The sequence below is a fragment of the Anguilla anguilla genome, chromosome 8, assembly GCF_013347855.1.
Source record: "Anguilla anguilla isolate fAngAng1 chromosome 8, fAngAng1.pri, whole genome shotgun sequence".
Lineage (NCBI taxonomy): Eukaryota > Metazoa > Chordata > Actinopteri > Anguilliformes > Anguillidae > Anguilla > Anguilla anguilla.
This window is the reverse complement of record NC_049208.1, coordinates 29785448-29806445: the sequence shown is the minus strand read 5'-3', so window position 1 is coordinate 29806445 and position 20998 is coordinate 29785448. Positions and strand designations below refer to the sequence as shown.

Sequence of the window (20998 nt, the reverse complement as noted above, 5' to 3'; positions counted from 1 at the left end):
CTACATTTATTATTACTCTGAAACATACCCATGGTATTTTAAAAAATCACTCACATTTACTGGCACCCCGAGCAGACTCTTTAACCCCTTCACGCAAGCCCCGTAAGTAGCCAGGATGCCGGAGATTGCTAAACTGAAAAATTCAGTGCATCTGCAACCAAACTATGAGTAGAAACAACACGCTCTGTGTTCTAGCTTTATTAGAAATGATACACAACTATCAAAATACAGAGTTTTTAAGTGCCACCATTGTCGCGTAGGTTGTCTATTTATGTGCCACCAGTGTCGCACAGGTTGCCTGTCTGCAACTACACCCCCCAAACATGACTCACTGGAACATACCATTTATCTGGCAGTTCATAAAAATATTTTTTCACCACGAAAAATTTGTATTTTGCCATAGCAACAAGATAAAAACAACAATAGCCTGAAAATATGCCATAACAGCAGTGAAAAACACTGCTCACTGAATAACAAAATAACCAAGAGGAATTCTTGTGTAATTGTACCAAGTCATTCTACTCTCAATGTCTGTGACTAAATATGGAATAAATATACAATCTGACTATTGGTTTTACATGTAAAGATGTCCGTTTTAAGATTCAGTGGTCATTTATTGTCTTGAATATTGTGTTTGAGAAATAAGCATGCAAACAGAAAGCGGGGGTAGGCATTTACAGCAGCTGCACTTGCCAGGCTCAGTTACACCAGGCAAGATCAACAGACCACAGAAAAGTATCTGAATCCAAAACAAATACGTATTTGACCCAGGTCTGCTGCTTACTTTTTGCTTCATAGATCTTTAGTAGTTCTGCATATCATCTTCAAATTTGGGACTTGTGGTCAAGGAGTTTATGATCCAGGAAATGTGTAGTTTTACATGGTTTTGTATATGTGATTTCTCAGTATTTCATTTCAATCTAAAGGAGAACAACTTCATTTTTGCCAAAACAATTGCATTTGTGGCACTATTTCTACCTAAATTATGAATATGAACAAAGTTAGTATTGTAAATGGTAAAAGTGTCACGCATTTTACAAGTCTCTGTGATGCTGAAATTTGGAGTCATTTGAGTTTAAATTCAGATGAACAAATAGAGCGGGAGAGGTAGTGGGAGGGGTGTATCAAAATGAAAACACAGACCCTATTTGGACTAAAACAATATTTTGTGTAAATATATAGCATCTTTATTATCAGCTTGGAAGCACATTACAAAGTGTTGAATGTCTCTTCTCTTGACACATTAATAAACAAGTGCTGCTGGATGTACATTATACCTCATGTACTTCCAGTTTGGAGTCTTTGGATAGGATTCCTATATTCCCTTTCTCAGAATATACTGAACAGTCTCTTTTGAAGTTGGGGTACTTGCCGTCTTTAAATTGTGCTTGCTTGCTCTCAAAAATGATTTCACCTGAACAGGTGAAGTCATTTTTCCACTTAAACCATCTCTTGAGCCCCCCGTGTTGCCCAATCAAATGCTTACCACTTTGAGTACATTGGTCAGAAAATGGCCTTTCAGAAATAGGCCAGATTATCATTAGTGCTACAAACATTGTTTTCCTGATTTGCCACAGAAATGGAGGAAGAAAAAATGGACACACTCCTGAGTATCAACAAATTTAACTGTAATACATTAACTGGTATGCATATGTACTTTATAAAGTGCATAAAATAATCATGTATTGTGGCCTTATACTCAGCCTGGCTATTGCTCACCATTGTTTGTGTAAGTGTTTCGAAGCAACTAGTTTTGACTCGCCAAGCCCTTGGAAAACGTGAATACGGGCCTGGTATCTCTGGGAAAGAAGCGACTGGAGGACAGAGCTGAACAGCCACCCCCCAAATACTGAAAGCAGGGTGTAGGCGGGGCCTATTTCCCATGGCTCACAGACGAGTCCTCGGGGATCTTCTCCTGGGAGCAGCTCCGCCCCGACAGCTTGTCCAGGTGCTCCATGTCGCTGAAGCGCTCGGCCACACACTGCGCAGTGAGCCGGGCCTCAGGGTCGTGGTCCCAGCAGTCAGTGATCGTGTCGCACAAAATCTGGATGCCCTGCAGGGGGAGCCATAGAGGGACAGTACAGTCAATGATTGGAGATAGTAATTATGGGGTGGGGTCATTATGTGGGGACTCATTCCTAATAAAATACAGTGTTTTGTAATCAGCCTTGTATGTATATGAATTTGCAACTATATGTGTGCATACAGTACATAATGCCAGTCTATGACTGTCAGCTTTATACCTGTCTATGTGATTGCGTATGTCTGTATGTATCTATCAGATCTGGGTCAAATACGTATTTGTTTTGGATTCAAATACTTTTCTACGCTTTACTGATCTTGTCTGGTGTATTGGAACCAATGAAATACTCTCAAAAAGTGCAAACCCTGTTATATTGGCAGGCTCAATTACACCAGACAAGATCAACAGAGCACAGAAAAGTATTTGAATCAAAAAAAAAAAAATGTATTTGACCCAGATCTGGTGTGTACGAGGGTGTATGCATGCATGCATGCGGTCCAGATGTTGTCACCTGATGGTTTATCCAGGTACTGGGGATCTCTGGGCGGCCTCTGTCCCGCAACACGCTGTCTTTCATGCTTTCCACACAGGGGTGTTCACCAATATTTCCAAAAGGAGGCTCATAATCCTTCACCTCTGAAAGGCAAAAGTAGAGATATTCCCTTCATCAGGAGCTGGATTAAATTAGCCTATTAAAATGCAACACCAAGAATAGCAGCACAAACCTCTCCCTCCATCATTATGCACTATTTTCCCATTAATTTTAAGTCATTACACAGATGCCTAATTCATATCCACTGACTTGAATGAAAAGCTAAATTGCATACACAACATCAAACTAAATATAGCATTTTGAAATGAAAATGACATTAGTATGCTATATCAGCTAGCTAAAAAATGATCAGGAGGACACCATACAGAGCATGACACAGTGAATATGTATGCTTAATGTAAATGTATGTTCAAAGCTGTATTGGAAGTGCTAGTTTAATTAGCGTGTTTATGTTGGAAAACAGAAACATAACCAAAACCATAAAAGTAATAGCAAACAGAACAGAACCTTAAATAAGCTTGGCATGTTTCATATATTGACATTCTGTTCTGAATCAGAATGAAAAATGTAATTAAATCAAAAAGGTTCAGGATGAAAAGCTACTAGGAAAAACACCACCTGACTCCAATAATCTTGGTACAAAAGCCAAAGCTCATAACAAGTTGACCATGAGTTATAATTGCTCAGAATCAGAATTAGAATGTTCCTGTATTGTCTGTAACTAACCAATAGCTCACCCACCACCTGTGAGAGAGCTTCAGTCATTTTATGTATTTAGGAAATTTTAAAAATACGTAGAAAGCATAAAAACTAAAAACACTTAATTATTCCTAAGAATATTCTTATCAAGGCTACATAATATTTTAGTCATTACAGGTTTTAATCCAATTTAAACACCGTTTGTTCATAAGCACAGTCTGGAAAGCAGTGAAACTGTTAATTTTTAACAAGATCACAAGATAGCCTCAAGAGTGAGTACTAAATCTCTTAATACACAAGTAGGCAGAAAGGATACCAGAAGGGAGGGGTTGTCTAACAAGCCTACACTCATTTTCACATATTAAACCATGCTGCTGTAAGTTTATAACTCATTAACAAAATTCTAGGATTGCTTAACAGAATAAAAAGACCTACATTCAGTTTTTAAAGTACTGTAGGTCTGTAACAAGACCTGCTGACATCACCAAACTGAAATTTACTGTGCAGGGGTGGTGAAATTGACAAGGAAGTGAAAGTAGTGAGTCACAATGCTCTTGAACTGATGTGACCCACACAAGTGAAGGGCTTTGTATAGCAAATACATTAATTATGTGTGAAGTTTGAGCTCAGAGCAAGCTTAGGCAATCAGCCCAGCACAGAGAACTCACAGGAAGTACAGATGCACAGAGACAGGAAGTGGAAGGCCTGACCGGGGCCCAATGCAGCATGTTTTTCGAGAAACATTTCCTGTTTCTTAAAATTCAGTTTTCTATCATTTAAATTTTAACTAAATATACAAGGAAGGGGATTTAGTTTCTTCAACAGAGTTACTGTGATTTCAGCTACAATCGAAAACAAACACCATAACCTCAATCTAAGACAATCATGTATACTGTTTGTCCTCTCTTTGAAATACCACAGGGCCAAACCAAATACAAATATCATCTAGTTTTGTAAACAAGATACAGTTTTTGGTAAACAGGAAATGGTGACCGTGCATAGAGGTCTTTATATTATGGAAGGAAAGTGGATAGGGGCTTCCTTAATCTGTTACCTTGCAAAGAATGCAGTGGTTTGGAAGCAGATGGTGACAAAGAAGTTTGCTGACAAATGTGGTCAAGTGAATTGACCTGCCAAAGCACAAAAACTACATCTTTCACAAGACATTCACTTGCTCTTTGTCTGGAATGCACACTAGCCTATTATATAGTACATTAGAGCCGAATGGTTAGAAATCATTTCTGCCCAAAATCATGCAGGTTCCCTGGGTCACTCCAGGACAAGAACGACTGCAGGAGAGAAACACTTGCAATTATCGAGTCTCCCCTCTGGGTCACACCGTGCACTCTCCAGACAGCCACATACAGGACTGATTGCCATGTGAAGTCCTCTAGAAAATTCTCCTTCCCAAGCTGGTTTTGATTGGACAGCGGGATCTGGAAATGGAGCCGCACTTGTTTTGTGCTATGCACCGGTCTTTAAAGCAGCGAGTGAAAGTCAGCCCCGTGGGCTGGGCTGTGATATCTGGAGCACAGCGTTTCTCCTCATCGGGGTCCAGGGAGCGTACACCAACACAGGCAGGTGCTCGGCTTAGCCAAACTCCCCTCCGCAGCTCGGCAAAGCCCTGCCCACCAGCTTCTAATTCGGGAAACGCAAATGACACGGGAGGAACGTGAAGGCGGGGCGCCTCCTGCCCACGCTCTGCTCTGCTGGATGGAGGTAACGTTCCACTGGCTTTGGCTGCGCAGGCTGGGCTAAGATGCCGTGCTTTTCATTTGGCTCTGGGGCTTCCCAGAACAAACGAATCAAACACCACGGGAACTGAAATAATGGGTCTCTGTATCACAGTGGTCCCGTAAGGCTGCAGCACAAGATGTCTTTTGTGGGATTTTTGAAAGCTGACTGAGTTTGGGCAGCCCTGCCCTGAGGTTCTGAAGAGCAATTCTTGAGGTCATGATGAGCACACTCGTATGAACAGAATATACTCTCAGAAGTTCACAGACTTCAATTTCTTAAAAGAAATTGCTGGGAACTTAGATAATTTAGCTAAATGGTCAAGTAGCATTGTTTAGCATATGCAGAGTTCTAAATCTGATTTTACTGAATGCTCTGCGCCTTTTCTTTTTAGCTATTAATTCATGAGAACTGTTCTTTGAAGGGTTGCCAGCCACCGCCTCTTTTCACTATGTAGTCCACCAGCTAAGCTGTGCTGTCATTACATCAGAGGGGGGCACTTCATGCACAGCTGTCACAAGCAGACTGCAGGTGCCTAATTGGCCAGGAGCGCTGTGGGCATGAATAAGGAAATACCAGGGACGAGGGACGAGGGAAATACCAATTTTTGACAAGTGCTTCCCTGGGTGAGGGTATGGTGAACTGGGTGCCATCCTGCAGGGTGCCAGCTACAGTCAACTCCGGCACTTAGTGAAGCAGTTTTGCACCAGATGAGCCATCTGGAAGCCCATAAACCATCAGTCATTCTGTCAATAATTCCATATGGAACCTGAACAGTTTTTATTCTTGATGAGCCTACCCAGAATATATTTTTGTCCTTGCTTTAAAAACAAGGAACTGTTTAATGACAAACTTCAGTGTGATTTCGCAAGAGCTCTTGTGCTTTGCCACTGAGGTGTTATTTTTGAGGAGGAAACTGCAGCTAGACAGAAAACAGGAAGTGGTAACACAAGCCTGTATGGCGCTGCTCTGAAACACAATGCAGTGAAAAATATATCCAGCCAAACACATTTCCAGATGGAGAGGGAAGTAAATCATTCCTTCACATCACATGAAGAAAGATCACTGTGTTGGTGGCAGTGGGCAGGCCATTCCTGTTATTTGTATGTTTCCTGAAAATAGCTGGAACAACACTACATGCTGTAAGTAAATTACGCAAAGGAATTTTGATCTGGAGAAAGTCAGCGGAGAGACTGATAATGTACGCAACCATGAAGTTACAGAATTCCTATTGGTCAATCTTGCTCAAGGATCAGTTTTTCCTGGTCAAATTAGTACCGGTCTTAGTCAAGCTAATATATTTTTTTATTTTATTTATTTATTTGACAGGGACAATACACATTGATCAACCTCACTATTCTGTGATGTAAATGTGCCAGATTTAGCCAGATCGCTAATTTCCATCTGTTGTCCCTGGGCAGGCTGATGTTAACACATTAATAACAAACAGACCAGACTAGAAGCCATAGTAAAACATTAAAAGCACATATAGTGTCAAAACTCTAAATTTTGGGTTTGAGTACAGATTACAAGCGAATGTGTATCCAAACAAGATATTACATGCCTTTAGGGTTCAGAATGAGTCAATTTTCCAGTGAAGTTCTGAATTGTGGGACATATCTATATCCACGGTAGCTGATTCAATCTATTAATTTTGTTAAGGTAGAAATGTCTGTGTTCATCAGAGCTATGTGCTTACCTCCAATAGCATTACACCTTGAGATGATTTCCCATAGTACCAGGGCCATGGAGTAGACATCAGACTGCTTGAAGGACTCAATGTTCTCTAAGTTAATTCTGGACTCTAGCACCTCTGGGGCCATATACCTGGCTGTGCCCACCTGTGGGAAGGGAAAAACAAAAAATTACCCATCCAATGAGTATCTACTTTGTTCTGCTAGAGGGTTGTGGTTCAAGTCAATACACAGGCTCCAGTGCAAATATTTTAATTGCACCTCCACTTAACACTACAGGATGCGGTGGCCATATAAGACTATAAAACCTTTATGACTCAAGATTTTGATAGAACAAGTACAGGTAGAGAAGCTGTTTGAATCAGATCCATTTAAAGTTTGACTAAATATCTGTGCTTCCTGAGAAGTGGGAGGTGGCCTACTCTACTGCAAGCTGTTATAATTAGCTCTACATTCGCTAAGTCACCTGACACAGGCAGGAAGTTCACCGTTTCCTTTGATAGCACAAAGTCTACAGCTGATACGGCCTGTACCATTAATACACATTCAGTGTGGAGAAATGAAAGAAGATACCGATATATCCCGGGAAGAAGCTCTTATTAATTTAAAGGCTAGTGCATAAACCTGCATATGTAGCATGAAAGAGATCATGAGAGATTTTCTATGGGAAGTTAAAATGAATTCTTCAGAGCAGTTAAGGGAAATGCACTTGGCGTGGCAAAACCACAACATACTCAGATTTCATTTCACGACATACAAAAACGTATATAGAAACTAAAACCGATTTTGAGGTAAAAATGACAGATGGATGCAATGTAAATTCTATGTAAACTACAAAAAAATCTTTTTCATTAATATGTGGTACTTCCCTCTGTAGCAACAAGTCATGGGTCAGAATCTTGCAAATAGCTGAAATTCTTTTATGGGAGGTGGTACAGGAAACACTGCAGTGTTTCCCATTCCATTAAACAACAGTGGTGTTTAACTCCAGGAATCAGGACAGCGTCTGCTCAATATGAACCTCACCCTCACAGTAAACTATAGAAGGCTTTCATTTGATGCAATGGGCGTGCAAAAATTTGAGATGCATTGTTAATCAGCTGCTGTTGCATTCTCAAGCCTATGCTTTCAAAAGTGAATGAGTATATACACAGTACTGTAGGTACAAGACCTTCCCTAGGTCAATTGAACTAACACTGCAATACACTGTGGTGCCAATGGTGCTGGCTCCTGCGTGAGACTGAAGCCAATGGATACCATCTGCTACATCAGCTTGTTTTCACTCAGCTATCCAGTATTTAGTTCTGGTGCAAGACAGTTTTCTTTCAGTCTTTTAAAAAATCTTTTAAATAAAATTTGTTGGGGTAGTTTAAAGTGGATGTATTTAACAAATGATCATCATTTCGAGATGTTCTCAGCAAACAACTACACCTCACATATTCCACACCTTCAGGCAGTTAAGATTTATGTGCATTTCATAGTTTACTGTAATGAACGAGCGCGTTAAATCAATTCCTGTAGGCTTTCAGGCCGACACTAAAAAACCCATTTACGTTGTGTAGTTCGGTAAAAACAAGGACCTTCCTGATAAGACTGCCCGTCAGGGCGATTCATTATGACTGGGCCTAGGGTCAGAAACAAAAGCTAAAGTAGCGGAGCCATAAAACCCAGGCGCAACCCACCTGTCCGCTGTTAGCCAGCTCGTCCACAGACAGCAAGCTGTCCAGCCGCAGGCCCAGACCGAAGTCGCACAAGCAGCACGTCAGGTTGTTCTTGACCAGGACATTGGAGCTCTTCAGGTCCCGGTGGGCGATGGCTATCTTGGGGCGTCCGCAGGGGGTGCGGTCGCTGTGCAGGTGGGCCACGCCTTGGGCCAGGGAGCCGCCCAGAAGCCACAGGTCATCCCAGCTGATGATGTGCTGGCTGAGGTACTCCTGCAGGTTGCCCAGGGGGTGGTAGGCGGTGATCAGCCAGTACTGCTTCTCCGCCTTCCTCTGCTCCGCAGTCAGGAAGTGCAGCACGTTCTCGTGCTTGAGGTTGATGTCGGAGAAAATATCCTTCTCGTTCTTCCAGGAGGCGTACTCCACCTCGGAGAAGATCTTGACGGCCACCGTCTCAAACTGCTCCGAGGTGCTCTGCTTCAGCTTGGCCTTGTAGACCTCGGCGAAGCGGCCCTTGCCCACCTGCAGGTCCAGCTCGATGGGCAGCAGCTCGGTGTTGTGGTTGATGTTGTTGGCGTGGGTGGAGCTGCTGTCCGAGTGGTCGTCGTCGATCATGATGGCGCGGGCTTCCTTGTCCCAGCCCTGGCTGAGCCGGCGCTGCCGGACCATCCGGTAACAGAGCAAGGCGAAGAAGGTGACGACGGCCAGAACCAGCACGCTGATCAGCACAATGAGCAGATACTGGGGCCCCGCGGGGGCCACTGGAAATGACAGGAACACCAGGATCAGATTATTTCACAGACATATTTAACCAACTCACGTGAAAACTGCCACATCAAACCACCAAAATATCTGGAAATAAACTGCACTGATCCTATAGAGAACTTTAAAACTTTTTGTACACACCATCTCATTACACATATGTCTGTATTTGCTTTCCATTAGGGTTTTGACCAGTGTTTTCCTTCAGTATTCAGCTACTGTACACACAGTCAAACACTCGTGACCCTATTTTTGTGCAAAGCGTGGTTTCATTTCGCATGGTCTAGTGTGGCTGCACAGACGTGTATATCTCGCCAAAATCGGTTCTTCTGAGACCCACCCAAGTGCTCTCAGAAAAAACTGTACCAAGTTAATCTTCTGTATTGGTAAAGGTTAGTAGCATTTTCTTCATAAAACTGCATTAGAAACGAGGAAGAGTGAAACAAACACCTCTGTTTCCCACAGATTCACATGATTTAAATACTGTTGAAAGGAGGAGCTGTGTAAGGAAGCTACCATGCAATGTACAACTCTGACAAATGGGATTATCTGCCAATGAGTTGAACACATTAAAACCATATGACTGCAAATATCATTTTAAAGGGCTCCTCTGTCTCAAACTTACAAGTTCCAGCATATGGCAAATGCATTGAATTACAACTTCCCGCATCCATTGCAGAACACAATTGCAAGTTTAGTTTCTGCAGGTTTTTCATTTTTCCACCACAACCCACAAACCGCCCTACACCTGTCACAATAATAGCAATAATGCACTGCAACCTGCTGTCAGAGCCAACTGTTGCTCCCAACCAACCAACTTTGAATAGTGACCTCTACCAAAACACACATGCAAAGTGGCAGTATATAAAAATGATGATATGAAGACAGAAAATGGATTAATACTTGCATACATCATAAATTACACTGCTAACTACATCACCAGTGAGTAAAATTTAAAAGAAGATACATGAATCAAATAATCAAATAAATATCAGTGAGCAATCAAAGTAAAACGTTCTCAGTCTGTAGCATAGTGTTGCATGTCATATTAGTTTGGCTTGTTTTTACAAGCTTGATTGCTCAATCTGGTAGGCCTGTTTTTAAACTGGTATGCCTGAATAGAACCTGATCATTTTTTAATAAGATTTTATAAAAATAAAAAAGCCTGCAGCTCAATCTTCTAATCAACAAACCTTTCAGAAACTTTTGATATTTCTTCTGAAAAATGAGTTTTAACTTTCCTCAGCACTCATGGATGAAGGTGGAGAGGTCTGTTTCACAACTGTAATTCTGCTCAAGCAGAGAGGACAGCATCTTTATTAAAGCCTACCAATGCACAATTGCCCTTGCTGCTCATCAATATTCTGTACATCACAAAAAAACTATACTTTAAGTGAAATGGTTGTGATTGCCAACAGCCTCAAAAGACAGGAAATTAAATTACTTAGAGCGCATATTATAGAATGAAGAGTGTGTATCTCTGTAATCTCTTATCGTTATAAATCTAATTTTCAACTCATAACGCCATATGCTCTGTGCTGATTTACAAGTCAGCATTGTGTCTCTCTCGTGTCTATGGAATCATCATCTAAATTTCAGAATCTCCTTCAAATCGAATAAAGTCTACAGCCATGAAAGAAAGCACGTCAAATGACCAACAGAATGAGGGACTTTCTGTCAGAACCTGTTGGATTGAAACCAAGTTATGTTTGTGCAATAAAGGCTTAATTTTTATTGCTAAATTTAAGGGGATTCCATAACAGCAATGGCATAACGTACCTATAACAAACTCAAAATACAAAAAGTATTTCAAGAGCCAGTGGCAACTGTAATCCACCTGTGAAATGTAACATGTACCATGAAATAATTACAATTGAAATTATTTTAAAATATTATTATTTAAATATTAACAATATAAATATTATATTTTTTATTGAAATGTTAAACACTAAGTTTTTAAAAAAGAACTTTAAAACTTTCAATCGATTTTCAAAGGCTCCAATGTTGTGACCGCATATTACAGCAAATCACTTGCATAAATTATCACTTAGGTCTTTAAAAATATATATGAATTTCAAGGGTGTATATTTCATTTTTTAATTTGTTGACTTTATAATTTATCTCCCTTGTCATACTTTAAGGGCTCTGAGAATAAAGACATTTCGAGCAAAAAGTACCGGTTTGTTAGAAGTGTTGTTATGGAATATATTTATATATGTGTTGTTGGGTATAGTGGCACAGTACATATACCTCTTTGGTCCAGCTCCAGCTGTTTTGTGTGAGGACAGAGTTCTGTGTGTTTCTGAACTGTCACGTTACTTGCCTGTCAATAGACTCAATGGATAATGGTCATTGTAGTTACTGCGATGATTATTTCTGTGTGAACTGTGTTGAGTAGCTGCCTTTTAAAAACTACAACTTAAAAAACTAGCGTACTGAGTTTAGAAAAAGTTCATGCACAAAATTAAGCCAATTCAAATAGTCAAAACAACATCGATCGATTATTTAAACACCCAAAATACAAAATAGAAATGTTGCTAAATTGCTCGGCACTACAACTAAGGCCACTCAGAGAGGAAATGTGTCCACTTACGGGAAGAGAAATGGAGGAGGTGGTTGCACTCTTCTTCGGAGCAAGAGCAGATGTAGAACTGTGAACCTGGGACGCTCTTCTCCTTCATCTCACACTTGGTGTTGTTGTAGTCGTCTAGCAGAAATCCATACAGCCTCTGTGATGGGTGGTGACACAACGTCTCGATGGTCACATTGTCATCTTTCTTCCTCCTGGAAGCACACAACCATGCATGAGACTCAGCTGCAGTAATGTAATACAAGCTAGAAGCAAAAAGGATTTGAGAAGAACTGACGTGTACTGACGAAACCCTTAATTTGGTAAAATTTTGGTGAAATATTTTATTTGGAACCTTAGTGTTTTTGAAAAGTGCACAGTGCTGAGAACTGTGCCTTAACTATTTCTATCACATTTTCTGTTTATTCTTTCATCACTAAAATGGCTATATTCCCTGAAGGCCATATAGATATATAAATCTTTGCTAGCTATTCTAAAGCCAGTCTTACAAGAAAACACTGCATTCTCAGTTGTATTATTATTGCAAAGACTCAGCCATCCTGGGAATGAGCAGAGTAGCAGTGCAAATATTAGAGATGCACCGAATCCGGGATTCAGTTTTGGACTCTGCCAATTCTCAGTTTTTTAAGCAGTACTTGGTTTGGCTAAATCCATGCCATGAGATGAACTGAACCCAAATCTCAGATGGATTTTCCTGTTGACTGAGTCTTTCTGTTGCTCTTTTTTGGCAGTTGAATAATATAGCATACTGGTGAGAAATTGAAGTTTCAGTTGAAAAAGTCACATATGGTAATGGGACTCCAGGAATGAAATTGTGTGAGGGTGAATTACCTTATATTGGGAACGATGCTAAACAGTAAACAACGCCTACACTGCTAATGCACCTGAGTCTGATACATGCAATGGAGTATAATACTTTGCATGGATCAAAACAAGTTAATCACATTTAGCATTAGCAGTACACTTGTGAATGTAACAGCAGTGGACATGTGAGTACTATCCACAGTCTAGTGTGTGAGAAGGCAATGGTTTAGCCCAATGATTTCATTTTTTGTCAGCACTGGATTCAATATTCCTCCATTCTGTACACTAACTCACATACTGTAACACAAAAACAAAGTAAGAGATACTACTTTAATAATACAGGAACTTTAGTAATACAGAAACAGTCCAGATCAGGAACCAAAGTCTGAGGCTTAAAAGTACAGGTACTCAAAGTATCTCAAATCAAATGTCTCACAGCCTGATGGGCTTCGGTAACTTTGATTAGAGAGTCAGGTAATAAGCCACTGACAGCATAACAATGCATTCTACTGTGTGCACATTTTGGTAGGAGAAAAACGATCAGACTTGAACTCAACAATTCAAATGACAGCCTGAACAGCACTCCAATTTGCTGCATTAACACTGAATTCAGTCATATCCCCAAGGCCACTCTTGCACGCAACAGCGATTCTGAGAGTTTGTACTGAGAAGAGAATTATACAATACCTCAGAAGTGTCAAATATAATACCTGGAGGACTATGGTTGCAAATTTTAAATGTAATCAATTCGTCTTGCTTAATTGGTTTGATTACTTAATAAGGCCTACTTAGTTAGTTTATGCGCTTTCATCTATGTTGCCTATTTTCCAAAATACACTTCAGTGAAATATTCTTTGCACACAAGGCACAGACACAATCATTAGCAGCAAGTTATTACTTTGAAACAGATTCAAACATACAAACAAAAAACTTTAAAATAAGAGTAGAGTTGCCATGCAATAACCTGCACAACCAACCCATTGTGGAATTTTGGGTAATGCGTTGTGATGTCATTGTAAGGATTCATGATGATAAAGCCTCAAAATGGGTGCAGGGATTTTTACATATGCTATGTAAAAAAGTTGTGTAAGTTGCTCTGGATAAGAGCGTCTGCTAAATGCCTGTAATGTAATGTAATGTAATGTGCACTAACATTAATTCACTGATTTACACCAATTAACTATGGAGAACCAAATCATTTTAGAGGACCATATGAGTCATTGGCTGAAAAAAGACAGGCTTCATGAAAACATACGGTATTACCTATTATACCTATTTTCCCATCACTAGACATCTCTAGCGCAGATTCATGGACCTTTATATAGTGTGGATGGGCTGCATTTGACATAGTAAACGGGATATGCCAGAGGACATATTCGGATATCCTAACTGCCCATTTCTACAGGAAGGGATAATAATATATATATGAGTGTATATATAAAAATGATAACTAAAATTATGAACTTTTCCAATTCAAATGAAAGTGACAGACGGAAAGCACCATAAATAAGAAAGCATAAAGATAAGGATAGACATTGTTTGTATCACTCTAACAGCAATTCTCTAATGTGAGCTTTAACAAACAGTTATAGTCCTGGCAGGAAAAGGGACTTAAAGTGGAGGCATGGACACACAATGAATGGGCAACACCCACCAGATGCTGACGCACACCTCATCGTCTTGGGCACATATGGCCGTGATGCTACAGTTGGTAAAACAGGAGACAACGCTGGTGCCATTACAGCTGGTGGGCTGTAAGTCACAGAATTTACACAGATTCCTCGGTGACTTCCAGTTACGCTTCCCATCTGGAAAAAACAGGCAAAACAACGATCTTCAGCAGAAACCACAAACCCATTAGTCCATGGGAAATCAGACAAAAACCCTAAAACCAATAACTTCCGTTTTGATTCTTCATTTTCTGCTATTCCACTCAGAGTCACATGTTACCCAGTGTTTAAGTAATGGTAATTAAAAGCCCTAATTAAAATAAAAAAAGAAGATATTTGGGCCGGGTGGGCAGTTCCGAAGCAGCTGGATGAGGCACTGGTTCATGAAGGATGAATAGTCAGTTTAGACACATACAGCTTGGCCTGGTCACAGAAGACCACATATTAATCTGCATTCTTAGAGCTGGTTTTCCAGACATGGATTAAGCCTAGTCCTAGACTAAAAACTTTTTCAATGAGAGATCTTCATTGAATTTTTCTTTTAGACTAGGATTAGGCGTAATCCTTGCCAGGGAAACTGGCCCTGGAAGTTCTGCATCGGCCAATTGTTGATCATCTAATCATTCTGATGCTCAGTTCATGAAGGGGCACAGGTGAAGACAGAGCAACTAACCAACTAACTAACACAGCCACACCAACAGCTTCGGAAGCTCCTGTTACCAGCTGGAACCCCTTCCTAGTTAAGGAAAACTATGGATTAGAAGGATAGCTGAACATACTACACTGTGTATACTATAAATGTATGTATACATAGCTAGAACAGTGAATATCTTTAAGTCCTGGTACAAAAAGCCTTTTTCCTTAACTCAAATGCTTTCAGTGAGGCACCTATTTTCCCATGTGACTCTTCTGAGACAAGCCTAGGCATGGGTAAATATGTGGGTTCTGACTTGGGGAGAACTTGTCAGAGTTTGTTCAGAGGTTTTTATTTTGCTGATCTTCAGTATGCAAAGACAAAACAAATATGGCTGAACACCATCATGTGATCTCAGTATCAGCCTTATCAGCCACATTCCTCACAAATCCTGATATAAACAGTACATCTCAACACAGATATATCAATAAGAATGTTTTTTTTAAACATATGAGGTAGCATTTGAACATTTCTTTTCACCAATAACCTCATTATAAATAAAACAAACACAGCATTCTGCCAAAAAAATTTAAACAGTCAATTTTCAATGAGGTAAAATCACAAAAAAAAGTATATTCAAACTAACATCATCACATGGCTTCAGCAACTAATAATACACAACGAAATGCACTATGGCTATGTTCAGTTTTGTGCTGTTGCTGTTACTCTTACAGTCTTCTAATATTGTTTCAGATTATATTTATTGACAGTGAAGCTACTATGTTACATTCCATCACCATACTTACTACATATCAAAGTATGGATCGGCCTCATTAGAACAATAGCATAATGTAAATCTGCTTAAAAATGTATAACTTTACCAGTACCACAACACGTTACTGTAGTTCATTTGTGATGGTATCTAACATTTCATATTGTAAGCGGTATGAGGGAAGGTAGAAATCATTCTGCACTGAAGTCCTCATATCTGCTAATTCTTGTACCTTGCCTCTCACTGATAAAAAAAACCCCCACCCGTGTGCTTCTGTTTACCAAGGGCAGAAATTTGAATCCTGGAACCACTACGCCATGAACCAACTAGCAAGCCACCGCTTTAGCTCCGATATAAGATAATTGCTCACACCAATATAGTTCCCTCTTACATTCTGCAATAGTACTTCCAAGTATTTTGTTAAATAAATCTGCACTATGTACTAAAGAACAGTGCTGTATGGTGTTTGATATGATTAAGATTCTGTTTCACTGCAGTATCTCATATATACAAATTACATGAACCCTGCCAGTGAATAAAAGTAACATGATTTGAACTGCGTCGGGGGAAGAAGTTCATGAAAACACATGCATACATAAATACAAAAGGGATAATGGAGCACCACATTTGTATGCATACAGAAATGTTTCAGGAAGACTCCCCTATGAGCCACCTGGAAGCGTATGAGCAAAGAGGTATGAAAATCTTATTTTGCTCAGATATCAACTGTGTCACATTTCACAGAAACCTGCACACCAAGCTCAGACCTCAGATATCTTTCCAAATCTCATTTTAGGAAAAACTTCAGAGAGAGCCGGGAGGGTAGAGATGGAATGGAAAGTGAAATATTCAATCATACCATTGCAGGAGCAGAAGCTACTTCTGCGAAAGTGATAAAACTGCAGCAACACTAGATTGCATAACCACATGGGCCTACTCCAAGTACAATGGGCCTATTGCATATTCAGGAAGTGAGCACTGCTTTGCCTACATTGAAGCACTGAAATATATAAGAAAAGTTAGAGATGAAAAAATGCTGTTTTAAACTCAAAAGTTTTGTTTAGGATTTGTTCAGGGAAAAAGAAATAAAACCACAACCATGACAAGAAGGGATCCTGATCTAAAGAATGACTTTATTTTGTTTTTCATGGCACTGTCTACAAAGTAAATTGCCACATAAACTGGCAGCACTTACAACAGTGTATTATTCAGTAAACAAAACAAGCTATAAATATAGAGTACATCACAAATATGGCATAAACACACTGCTTTGTAATGGTGAGGAAGAACTACAAACGTCTTTGCATTTCCTTGAGTTTGGGCATGCTAGCCACGGGATTGTTTCTGCTGTGATACACTAGCTATTAAGGGCAGCTAAAATACTGGCACTTCGGAGGCCATGTGTCCCTCCTCCGAAATAGCGGAGAGGCGCTCTCCAGAGAGGCCCACGGAGCTTAGAGTAAACAGAGACTTGCCCTCCCTTCCTGCACTTATTTCTCTCCCCCGACCTGTCCTGGACAACATCGACTCTTGATTCAGGGTCGCGTAGGCCGCCTACTGTAGCCAGGCCGACTGGTGGCTTTTCCGAGGGCTGTCAACTTCAGAAGACCCGCGCTGTCAGACAAAACAGATACGCGCATACAGCTTTGGCTTGTCGTCTTCACGAGAAGGCCAAACGAGCTGTAAATATGTCCAGAGCGGCGGTAACAGTGATATAACAAATGTGCCAGCTGTTTCGGAAACAAGCAGGGGAAACATTAAGACGACGCACACAGTACACTGAAAACCAGACACTGCGAATGAGGAGCTGTATACAACGCTTCAAACGCAGCATGTGCGATTGGCGTCGTGGGCGTGTTTAGGAAAATCTAGGTCTATTATTTCAAGTTATTTATTCACTATCTTTTTTCAATGAATGTCTGGTAGACAGCGGCACAACTGGCTGTAATGTAGGCCCTATCATTAAAAAATACTACACACAGTCTCTATCACTTAAGCCAGGGGAGGTTGGTGTAGTGGGGCTGGATCCAACTAATTGCCACCCAGTGAACATGCAATTAAGGCAGGGGACAGGGATGGCGCCTAAAGGATATGGTGGTGCGCATGGATAAAGCCATTTTTGGCATTTAGGTTGGAGGAAACTGTACATCTGTAACCCCAAATACAATATCTGGACTGGAGTTCACATACAGAGCATTTGAGTATACCAAGCACAACAGTGCATATACACAACCACAAGAATGCATACTGTAGATAAAAAAGCTCAAGCAATTTTTAAAACGAACAACGACTCTCTATAGCTTGGATTAAATAAATATTTATCTTTTATAGATCTTGCATATTTGTGACTCACGCGTTGTGAGTCAAAGAAAAGGACATAATGTTGACTGAAAGAAGGCCCACGATTCATATTATGTAGGCTATATAATATGCTATTATTTCCAAACAACATGGTCTCAACTTTGCATTACATGCTTACTACCTTCGACATTCCAATGGCAGCTACAATTTAAAATTTAATGACACGCCTGTACATGTGTTATGTACTAGCACTTGTTCCTTGGGGCACTTATCAATCAGTGCTGCTTAATAGTGAGAGAACTGTTGGAATAAATAAATAAATACCATTTGGGAGAAGTGTAGTTTAACAAGGAACTCCAGATGGGATGCAAGGATGGGTTTTTAGCCTTAACGCATCCAATTATGACACCAACTTAAGTGCAATGTAAATTCAATATCTTCTAGCACCATTAGAACCATATCAATATAATTTCATATGATGTACCCTTTCAGTATCACCAAAAATATAACAATTAAAACTATACTGCATTTCAGTCGCAGAGTTGAAATGTTTAAAGGGTTTTGTTTTAGATTAATGCAATAATAGTAAAAAAAAAACAAAAAACTGAAAACAGCTAACATGTTTAGCTAACATTTCTGTTAAACCACCTGCTGCGCAAAGTCCCAAAGACAGGTTTGTGTCGTAGTGTGGGCTAACTGTAGGGACCCTGCTTGGTTTTTACTAAAGAGTTTTAAATCGTCAAAACATCCAAGTAGTCACCGACGCAACACAGAACACACCTTGGGAATAAATGAAAAGGCAAAGAAAATAGCACTCACCCGCCAGGTCAATTGTGGCTAAACTACCGAAGAATATCGTTCCACACCAGAAGACGGAAAGTCGAAATTTCTCCATGTGAGAACCAGCAATTCCTTCCCTTATTTTTCATTAAATTGTAGATAATGTCTTGGCGAAGAAGAAATATCCGGAGTACAATGTCAAGCCCAGAAGCGTTTCTTTTCCGTCGAAGGCGAGTCTCGTTCCTCTCAGCCTTTTCGTTACCCCCTTTCTGAAAAGGAAACACTGTGGGTTGAACTTCGCTTTATGAGTCAAGAATCTATCCAGTTACTAGTCAAACAGGAAATCTTTAAAACAGGGCAGGACTTTTTTAAACCCCGTCTCTTGGCTGACGGCTAGCTCCCTTTTCTTCAAATAAAAGTTTAGTCTATTTAAGTATAGCCTAATCCTTGCGCTCAAATAGACCAAACACCGCACAGACGCGTTTAAGTGGTAGTATTTTAATAAACAAAAAATATAACTCCACTGTAGGCTACTACCTAAATATTAAAGTTTCCTAAATTTATATCCACCGAAATACACTCCATAATCCTTAGTGTTAAAACAACATTTAAACAGCATTTTCATTTTACAATGCTTGTTTTTATTTTTTATTTTGACTGTATGCGCAAACGAGCCAAAGCTGGGAACTAGAATACACACGCTAAAGCGGCTTTTATGTTATGCATTGGAGCTGGAGCCTATTGCAAAATGTGCAGTGGTATTTCAGTCCAATAAGGGACCATGTGCACCAGGTCTCTGTAAGAATTGATTTAACATTGAACATTCTACTGTATGTAGCCTAACAAATAAACAGTTTTGGCGGGGAACGCTAACAAGGGGCTATGTCACATTAAATAATAATACATCTCTCTGAAGAATGATTTAGCAAAATAAACATTTGACTCAACTTAAGTTAAATTTAATAAAAAAATAAATAGGTTAACTAAATTCAATTTCAACCTTTCACTTTTTTCAAGTGAAACATGATAATGGATGGGCTATTCTTGGCAAGGTTATGCGTACTGTATAAAGTCTAAATATTAATAACCATACTACGAACTTATTAGTTACTGATAAATGTAGACCAGTAAGCGGAAAATCAGAGGCTGTTAATATGTCCTCTTTACCGTGTTTAAGTTTAAACTTTCCTAATTCACCAACATAAAGAAACAAACAAAAGAATCACGTTATGTTTATCTTTCATAACTAACGTAAACACCATCTGTGGATGTGCAGATTTAGATGAAACCACAAGATATTAAAATATACAATAGCCTCAACAAGATACTCTTTAGCATGAATACTGAAATGTGGACCTCAAATCCAAACCCGGCCCTGGTTTTCCTTTCCGTTTGTTAATTAACTTAACAATTAGTGCTACTGATTGGCCGGACTGTATTCACACCTGACTCCCAGGTAAAGGGAGGGTGGAAAACCAGCAGTTCTTGGTAAATGGTAAATGGACTGCATTTATATAGCGCTTTTATCCAAAGCGCTTTACAATTGATGCCTCTCATTCGCCAGAGCAGTTAGGGGTTAGGGGTTAGGTGTCTTGCTCAAGGACACTTCGACATGCCCAGGGCGGGGTTTGAACCGGCAACCCTCCGACTGCCAGACAATCGGTCTTACCTCCTGAGCTATGTCTTGGACCGGGCTGTCATTGGGCTGTCTACAGGATTAAGCCTACTGTACTTTGCAGAACTATCCTTTTGATTTGCTGGGGTTGGCTAATGTGTTGGCGCAATACATATCTGAGCCATGTTGTCAGGCTTGAGTTTGACCTGGAAGACATACGGGTCCCTCTAGTCGTCTGGCTTTTTGCATTCATTTGGCCACACCCACTCCAAGAAAGCATCCATTAATGTGTTTAACTTCCTCAGTGACAGTCTTTTCAGTCTTGAACACCTTTAAATAAAGATGTATTAATTAATTAATTAATTTATTTTTTGTGATGGACCTCTGACATACCACATACAGTAGTTTTGTTTTGTATTGTAAGTCTAAAAGTTTATTGTAATTAAGTAAATCAAGTCAGTAGTGTATTTTTAAAACAATTCCTTCAATTATTTTAGTAATATTCTAATTAGTTATTGCAGTAGACCATTCAATGAAGTGCATCCTATGCTGCAAGACTTTCAAACCTGCAAAAATACATATACTGAAATAATTTATCAAATACCTGTTAAAAAATACTTTTTTCATTTAGATAAACTTTTGGGAATCTTAACATAAGCCATTCATCCTGGGGAGGGCCAAGCTAGGAGATTTATGTTTTAATAAT

General features: G+C 39.8%; 1 protein-coding gene across 1 annotated transcript; it reads right to left on the bottom strand.

Moving 5' to 3' along the window:
• Positions 1-1159: 1159 nt before the first annotated feature.
• Positions 1160-18983, bottom strand: LOC118233779 (TGF-beta receptor type-2-like). Its single transcript, XM_035429715.1, has 7 exons — positions 18717-18983; positions 14175-14328; positions 11720-11910; positions 8386-9125; positions 6709-6850; positions 2535-2659; positions 1160-2053 (listed from the first exon to the last, which is right to left on the bottom strand). The coding sequence occupies exons 1-7, from the start codon at positions 18790-18792 to the stop codon at positions 1874-1876; spliced, it is 1608 nt and encodes a 535-aa protein (XP_035285606.1). The 5' UTR covers positions 18793-18983; the 3' UTR covers positions 1160-1873.
• Between the last annotated feature and the right edge of the window lie 2015 nt (positions 18984-20998).